Genomic DNA, 8995 nt, shown 5'->3' with positions numbered 1-8995 from the left:
ATGGGGAAAGAGGAGCCCCCAAGCACCTCAAAGGAATTGCAAGAGCTGCAGAGGAAGTTATCCTTGCTGATGGAGTTCATCCAGGGTAACTCAAAGGTCAGTTCCAATCATTACATATAACGGAAAATCACAAAATGACTCTAGCTTAAATGCTACAGAAAGTTATGTCTCTCTCAAGTAGAATAAATTGGGAGGTAGCTCGGGAATCTTTCTGACTCACCACCACACTATGTCCAAATTGTGACCTTTAGACTCACTGTCCAAGGTGGCTTCTAGAACATCAGCCATCATACCACGTTCCAGGCAGTAGGATGGAGGAGGGGAGAGAAGACAGACTTACAAACTACCTCTAAGTCATGGAGGCTAATTCCTGGAGACTCTTTGCATAACATCTCTATATGCCAAGCACCGTGCCAGGCATTTGGTATGTCTTATTTAGTATTCACATCCACTGTCTGAGGTGGAGGCATGTCTAAGCATATGAAGTCTGGCTTCTGGGCATTTCTTCACTTCTGAGAACCTCAGCTCTAGTCCCTAGGATAGCTTTGGCCTAAATGACTTCCAAGCCAGCCAGCTCCCATACTGATGGAGCAGATTATTAGTTGGCAAACTCCTGATCTCCAAATTATCCTGAGGTAGAGTGGTTCCTTTAAATATTTTTTATTGTATTAATTGAAGGAATTAATATTAATTTTATTAACAACTCAAGAGAGTGATATTGGAAGAAAAAAGAAAGCAAATCTCCTGGATACCTGCCACTAACAAATCCAGAGGTGGTCATGATGATGATGTATAATTTTTATATGTAGTGGCTATAATCATGGCAGATGTAGTTCTCTTTACTTTGGCTTGATATCGTAGAGTGCTGTTTCTCCTTATGAAGTGCCGTAGAACCTCCTCGCAGATCGCCTTGTTATAATTCACATAGCTTTCCTTTTTTTCTGGAATATTTAGATGATTTCTTCCCCATCCTCCCACCCCTGGGATTTTTCACTTTTCCTCAGATGTTAATAAGCCCTTTAAATTCCAGATAAGAACAGATGGGCTTCCAAGTGTGTGAAACAAAGTCATCATCTCTTCTCGGAACTCTCGGAAATGCATTGTCAGATCTTAACTGTCTTACTTTTAAACTCAGAGAGTTAGAAACCTGCTCAAAATAGCTCCAGCCAACAAACACACAAATGGAGGCACCTGCCAGGACTTCGGGAGCAGGGAAGCCATCTTTGAGGCCAAGGGTGGGAAGTGGAGGGCTGAGCCTCAGGTGGGTACAGAACCTGGGTCTGTCAGGTGGTTGGGCTCAGAGCTAACAGTCAGCCTGCCCTGTCATGGCCCATGTTCTGTCTCGTCGTAGCTTTTTCTTGTGTGTCTGTGTCACTCGCCTCTCTTGGCAGCCTGACTTCTTTGGCTGTCCCATTCACATGGGCAGACATGACTTCCCAGCTCACTCCAGCTGAAGCCCTCTGAAGGGTCTGGTCTGGGAGTGCCAGTTCCTAGAAACAAGAATCTGTTTGACCAGCTTCACCTGCTCACCTGTGGCTGAGGGGCTGGCAGGTGGGCCGGGGCTCTCACTGCTCTGAGAGGGTGCCATTTTCACAGAAGAGGAGGAGAGGTGAAGCCTGGACCGGGCGGATGCCCTCCCTCCCCATGTCATCTCCTTATCTGGATGACCTGTGGCAAAATACTTTCGCTCATGCTGGACCTTTCCTGCCATAAAGGATGTTTTTGAACTAGTGCCCCAGCACCTGTGAATCACATTCACGGGTTCCCCAGCACCACTGAGTCTCATTCGAGTGGGCACCTAGGCATAGTCATGGTGGAGAAACCTTCACACAGCATCTTTGATTCTTTGATGTGTGATATGATTCTCTTCTCCCCTCTGGCAGCCAAAGACCTGATTATCTCTTGCATTCTGACAGCAGGGCCTGTCTCCTGAATAGTTCCAGATGGAGATTTCATGTCCTTAAATACTGACGTGCTCTTCCAGGCTTGACAGAGCCCGGCATGGCAGCGGGCAGGCTCTCCCAGCCTGGTGTCCCTGGGTTCTTCACTGCAGCACCAGAAAGTCTAGGTGGGACAACGTGTGCCGCTTCTTGGCTGGCGATGGTAAAGGGCAGGGCACTTTACTGCACTTTTACTGCAGTTACTACATAGTAAACTCGCCTACTCTCCATTCTCCCCTGTCCCCCCTGTTGCCTTGAGAATGAAAAGTTAATTGCTGTGTTCTGTTCCCCTAGATTTACAAAATGTTAAGTTGTTCCTCCTAGCATTGTAGGGAGAAATAAATGAGGGAATTCAGTGAAAGCACTTGAGAGAGTGGTTGGCACCTGAACGTTTAATGAATGTTCTCTATTATGAGGCATAAGTGAATCCTGTCCTCCCCTTCTGTGGCTGACTGGCCCCTGCAGGGTCTTTATTCCCTTCCTGGGGAAAGTTAATTGCTGGGCTTCACACTGTGCCTCTTAAAATGGTCTCTGCATATCTGAATGACTTTCTTTCTTTCTTTTTCTTTTTTTGGGGGGAGGAGGGCTGTGTGGCTCAGACCCAAGAAGCCAAGAACAAGTAGATTCCTTAAGGACTGGAAGCAGAACCATCTGGCTTTTCTCCTCCTCGGTCCGCATGCCAAACTCCCCAGTGCTATTGATTTTTCTCTGTCAGTCTGGATTTGACTGTCAGTGTCTCATGCCTGATTTCCTGCACATCTTCCAGATACGACTGGCAGCTTCACCTTCTTAGATTATCCCTTTGATTATATCACAGTCCAGTTCAAATGCTCTAGTTTGCTCCCTGAGTGGTGGTTTTTTTCCTGGATAAAGTATATTATATTATTTTTTTTAATTATCCTGGATAAGGTTTAAATGAATGCTTTTCAATGAAAGTATGCGAGCCTTGTATAATTAAAATTTTATCATAGTCACATTAAAAAATGTAAAAGCAGGTGAAATTAATTTTAGTATATTTTAAATAACCCAGTATCTACAAAGCAATATAATTTCAACATGCAGTTATATAAAAAAGCCATGGATGAGATATTTTACATTTTTTAATATACTTAGTGTACATTCGAATTCAGATGCTTGTGTCCACTAGAAATTCTACATCTCTGTTCAAATTTCATAAAATTTACAGTGAAAAACTTATTTGAAACATATCTGATTTATTTGAAATGTAGATAAAAATTCCCAATGACTGAATCCGAAGTCAGTAGTTATTCACTTATTTATTTTCATTTTTTATCTTTGTGTAACCTTAATTTTACATTGTCTACTACCGCACCAATCCTTTCATCTACAAAATGGTCATTTTGATAAAAGTATTAAAAAGTTAAAAGTGTAGTCACTATCTCATAACTTCTAAGAGTTTTTTAAAAAAAATTTATTGAAGTAACAATGCATTGTAACATTGTATAATTTTCAGATGTGCATCATTATAAATATTTGAATATACTACATTAATTTCACCACTAAAAGTCCAGTTTTATCCTTTACCACACAATTTACTCCTATACCTGATTGAGCCTCACCCCACTTCATCCTTTCCCTTCTGGTAACTGCTAATTTGGCCTTATAGTTCATTTCTTTGTTCAAATACCAGCTTTTTAGTTAAATTAAAAACGCAGTTTATGAGTCACAGTAACCACCTTTCAAGTGCTGAGTGGCCACATGGGACTTCACTACTAGGGAGCCCTGGGAAAAGCCAGGCCTGGCATCCTGGTATCCCCACCTCATTGCTCCCCCCACTGAGGATTCTGGATCTCTTGATTGTGAGGATCTGAAAGAACAGTTCAGCCTGGCAGATGCCACCTGGGGCATGTAAGAATTCAATGGACCAGAGTTGGAAAGCAGTCAAGATCCGAGACAGCTGGGGGATCCCATCCCTGGGGCTCCCTCTCCTGTATTAGCTCATCTGCCTCCCTCTCACCTCTTAGCTTCAGCCACCCTAACAGGAGCATCTCACTGGACTCAGATGCTAGAGAATACCTGCCCAGAGGCCTTTCCTGGGGACAGTCACCTCTGGATAGAGAAGCTGAATAACCTCCTCCTTGGGAGCTTTTGTTAGAAAGGAGTAGCCAAGGCAATGCTGCCAGCCATGGAATGCAACCTGTGTGTTCTTTGGCCTAGCTGTGAGACTTGTCCTGCCTCAGAGTTCTCTTCAGGAGGCAAGGCTGGAGCCCCAGACAGAAGGCTGCCACCTTGTGGAGCAGCCTTTCCCACTTGCCCCTAAATTCTCATCATCAAAAAAAATTTTTTTTTATTGAAATAACATTGTAAATTCCCACCATTGGAATCACATGGGTGAACAACTGTTTCTAGAAGGCAGGTATGTTCCAATTAGTCTGTGATCATTGCAGCTTGAATTAAACCTTCATTTCTGCTTCTGGCCTTCAAGATCCTAAGGAATGAGACACAGGAAGGACCAGAGTAGATGGGGAAAAGTTCTGGAAACGTTCAAGGGAACAGGAACTGGCATGCCAGTTCCTGAGGAGAAAGAGAGCATGGGGCCTACCAAGAGGGTCAGCCCATCCATGTGGGGTTGCCCTGGCTCAGCTCTGCTTCAAGGCAGCCCTTGAAGCACGTGCACATATGGAGGTAGATGTTGTACCCCCAAAATTATGCAGTTATGTAAATGACAGGAACATACTAAAAGGCAGCCCTCCTCCTCTGAGCCAGATCCAAAAATCCCTTTTGCTTGGTGCGGGAAGATAACTTATTACATGCTCTTGCAATCGTCAAGAAACTGTGGCCTGATGCAGCGCTAGGCTGATGACATAAAAATACATTTTTTTTCTCATGAGGTGGCAACTATTGCTGCCATTCAGACTAAAGGGCCCAACTTTGAGTGCTTGGATTTTGCCGCTTAGAGTGACTCCCGTCAAGACATTTAGTCAACTGTTTCTCAAATGTTATGTACAGATCACCTGGGGGTCTTATTAAAAAGCAGAATCTGATTCAGCAGACGGCGAGTCTACCTTTCTGACATGCTCACAGGTGGTGAGCAGGTCCAGGGCTTCACCTCTCTGTGCCTCAGGCACCTCAGCTATGGAGACACCAGCTGTGAAGTTGGGGGCACGTTGTTTGCACATCACACCTGTGCACACATATGTTGAGGGTCTTCCAAGAAGGCGTGTGGTCAATGGTAGAGACAGGAGCACATCTTTTTACTGGGCTTGAGCTTGGGTGGGCCCTCACACGTGCCACCTGCCACGGCTGCCTAAAGCTGTTGCCGGGTGACTCCTGTCTTGGGAGGATTAATGGGTTGACTGCGGAGGAGCTGCCTCACCGCAGGCTTTCCTGCTCAAGTGGCTCCTCAGCATGGGATGCAGATGTAGCTTCAGTCTGGCTCTTTGTCCTTTGCCCACAGGTGGTCGCCTTTATGAAGTCTCCAGTGGGTCAATACCTGGACCGGCACCCTTTCCTGACCCTCGCTGTGCTGGTGTTTCTTGCTGTGATGGCTGTTCCTCTTGGATTCTTCCTGTTTCTCACATTGCTTGCCTCCCTGGCTGCTTTGGTGGGAGTCATACTACTAGAAGGTACCTGCTCAGTTATTCACACCTGGAAAAATGGCTCCCAATAAATACTGGGAGGACAGTATTTATTGGACATCTGCCACTCTTATCAGAGCTTCCTGTTCTTGTCAAAGTCACAGCAACCAGGCAACTTATCAGAGTAGTTAAAACATGGACTCTGGTCTCCACATCAGTGTTCTACTTCCACCAGTGCCATTTTGGGCAAGTTAGTTCCTCTATTAGAACCTCAAAATACTCATGTGTAAACAGGGATGTAATAATTCTGTCTCAAAGGGTGGTTGTAAGGATTGAAACCTATAGTTCCAGAAAGTGCTTGGCACCATCTGTGGCACAAAGTATCTTCTCCATGGATGCTCACTACTGTCATTAAACAGGAAGGCCATTCACCCACCACTAATTACTGGGCACCTGCAAACTACAGGGTACTAAAGTCCCACTGCTGACAGTCATTTCTCCTGGCTTTGCTAAGTTAAAATTACTGAGGAAGCAGATCTGATTGTCTCAGTTTGCCTTTTCAAATAAGATCACAAACCAGGGCCTCCCCTGGTGGCATAGCGGTTGAGCGCTGGGCTGCGAGGCTGCCCGCAGCCTCTGCAGCGCCGGTTTGTTTCCCAGCCACTGGCAAGGGTCCCACCAAAAAAAAAAAAAATCACAAACGACAAGCTACAACAAGCCAAAGAGGTGGTTATCATTGGTCAGGGGGTCCCCTCTGACTCATTCTTTGGCTTCCCAGAGCTACGGGCCCCCAAGGTGGTTTCTCTGCCCCAGGGACTGTGAAGAAGGTGTTTTATACTTGGAGGAGGGGATGCAGGAGCCAAATGCCATCTGGCAATGTTGTTCTAGTAAATATTGACAGAGAGATGGCAAATAAATGAGTGCAATAGCAAAAGTAAACTTAGAAAGAAAGAAGAGAGCCACCACATTTTGGTCATATCATGCAAAGAAAGGCCTTTGTGGAGAAGATGAACAGCATGGGCACAGTGTGTAAATCAGTGGGTCTTGAACTTGTGTATACCTAAGTGTTACTTGCTTTTTAGAAAATGCAGACTCCTAGGCCTCATCCAGAAGTTGTTTAAAGTCTAGAGTGGGTCCAGACTTTTTGTCTAAATTTTCAACAAGCCTCCATGATGCCATCTGGTTCTGCTATAATGGTGGTTGGCCACACTTTGAAAACCATGGGTCTAGGAATTTAAAAGATTTCCTTGAAGGAATTTAAAAATCTACCACATCTCTTCATGTTTTCTGTTTTTCTCCTTTTTTCAGGGGCCAGCCCTGAAACTGTCCCTGTGGCCATGGAGATGGACACTGGCTGTTTGTCTATTCCCATGCCCAGGGAAGGCTGTACACCTGACAGCATTTGCCATGTTATCGGTTCTATATTGAAAAGAGGGATTTTGGTATGAGGAAGGCAAGGGAATGTGCTGAGCAGACAAAAACTACCATTTTTGATAGTCAAGTCATTTACTTGTCATGTCAACACTTAGAGGCTATTATTATTATTATTATTATTATTATTATTATTATTTTAAAGATTTATTTATTTATGTATACAAGCACCGGGTACAGTCAGAAGCACTGGAGGGTGAGAGAATTCACCCGAGCCTAAGCGGGGAACAGAACAGGCAGACTGACGAAATACACTGCTTAGGGGAGCAGTGGGAGCAGCAGGAGAGGTCTGCGCACCATGTGGGACCCTCGCTGGCGGCCGGGGTTCTAACCGGCGCTGCAGAGGTTCTAACCGGCTGGGCAGCTTCGCAGCCCAGCGCTCAACCACTGCGCCACCAGGGGAGGCCCAGAGCCCATTATTATTAGACCCTGTTTATTTTTTTAAAAAGATTTATTTACTTATGCATACAAGAACTGAGGTATAGGTCAGAGGTGCAGGGGGTGGGGGGCAGCGGTGAGAAGATTTATCGGAGACAGAGTGGGGAACAGAACAGGCAGATCTACTGAAACACACTGCTGAGGGGAGCAGCAGGCAAGACAGGAGAGGCCTGCCGCATCATGTGGTTCAGCTCCCTGGTCAGGGATTGAACTCGTGCTGTGGTGGCTGCAGAGAGCTTCATAGTGCTGAGACTTAACCCCTTGCACCACCAGGGACCCTGTACCCTGTACCCTGTTTATAGATGAGTTAAGCTAGAGCTCCAAGAGGCCCAGCATCACACACCAAGTGACTTAACCAGGATGAGGTTCAGGCACGTCTGCCATGAAAGTCCATGTTCTTTCCTGTGTGCCTTTTGCTGTTCCCTCCCTTTCCCCAGGGTCCCACATCATGAAAACTGTACTGGCAATTTAGCTGATGGTATTTCATTAATATTCCCATTAAAATGATTTAATGGTGGGTAAAATGACCGATCAGATGCGATGATTGGTGTGTGATAGCCACTAATATCTAATTGGTAAGTTAATACCAGCCTGCCTTAAAAAGGATATAATCAGAAGCTACATTTAGATTCCACTTCATTTAGCTGCATTGCCTTTATACAGACAGATCATGCAGGTGGTTGTTAAGTATAAATTATAGAATCATTAGAGGTGATTTATCTCCCCCATTACTGTCTTGATTAACTCCTAGAACATTCCACTGGGGAGCCCATCCCCAACCTTGAAGATGAGAGGGGGCCTCAAATTCAACCTCCCATGGGCATCACCAGTGACAAAAATGAACTGAGCTGTCCAAGCGTAATGCTGTTGGGAATGGGGGGCCTGAGGAAGCTGCGGGGATGCCCACTCAGTTAGATCATCTCCTTTTTAAGTGATGCTGGAATCCTCCATTCCAAACACAGTGACCCAGTCTGAGAGCTTCCAGCCTGTGTCAGAGGAATGCTTCTAACCCTCTCTCCTCTAGGACTGGTCCTCTCCATGGGCGGCCTCTCGCTGTTTTGTATCCTCTGTGGCTTGGGCTTCATGTCACTCGCCATGTTGGGGACAATCCTTGTGCCCTGCCTGGTGGTCTCCAGCCTCATCAACTACTGGTTTTCTCCCAGGTGAGTACATCTCCATAGCTCCCCAGCCTCCAGGCAGCATCTAGCAGGGGAGTTCTTAGCATTGTTAGGGGCAGGGGGAGGGGATGGTTCTCATAGTTTCTCATGATGGCAGACATCAAATGGGAATTTACAAGGAACTTTAAAGCTCCCAGCCCTCATGGGCATTGGGGTGGCACTTCACCCTCACTGGGAAGACCCCTGCGGGAGCTTTGTGCCCAAGGCCCAGCTGGTTCGGTATCTGGAATGGTGGCCACCCTGCACCTTCAATGAGTCTCTTACCATAAATGATTTTGTTACTTCATGCATTGGTCATTTGGACAATATTGGTTCATTGAGTGATGCAAATTTTCCACGTACACTCCAAGTAACTCCACTCTGTGAGAGAATGAGAGTGAAAAGTGCATGAGGGCACACTGTATTTATAGTATGTTCTGTTATGAAAATAGTTGTTACCTTGAAACCCTTGCACTAGTATTTCTTTAAA

The 8995-nt window shown here is 45.6% G+C and overlaps 1 protein-coding gene across 1 annotated transcript; it reads left to right on the top strand.

Annotated features, from left to right (window-relative positions):
• On the top strand, positions 1–8515 carry LDAF1 (lipid droplet assembly factor 1; the record flags this gene model as incomplete). Its single annotated transcript, XM_084248914.1, has 3 exons — positions 1–96; positions 5359–5527; positions 8373–8515. The coding sequence occupies 3 exons, from the start codon at positions 1–3 to the stop codon at positions 8513–8515; spliced, it is 408 nt and encodes a 135-aa protein (XP_084105040.1).
• Between the last annotated feature and the right edge of the window lie 480 nt (positions 8516–8995).

This window comes from Talpa europaea (genome assembly GCF_964194135.1).
Source record: "Talpa europaea genome assembly, chromosome: 12".
NCBI classification, from domain to species: Eukaryota; Metazoa; Chordata; class Mammalia; order Eulipotyphla; family Talpidae; genus Talpa; species Talpa europaea.
This window is presented reverse-complemented; position numbering and strand designations above follow the sequence as displayed.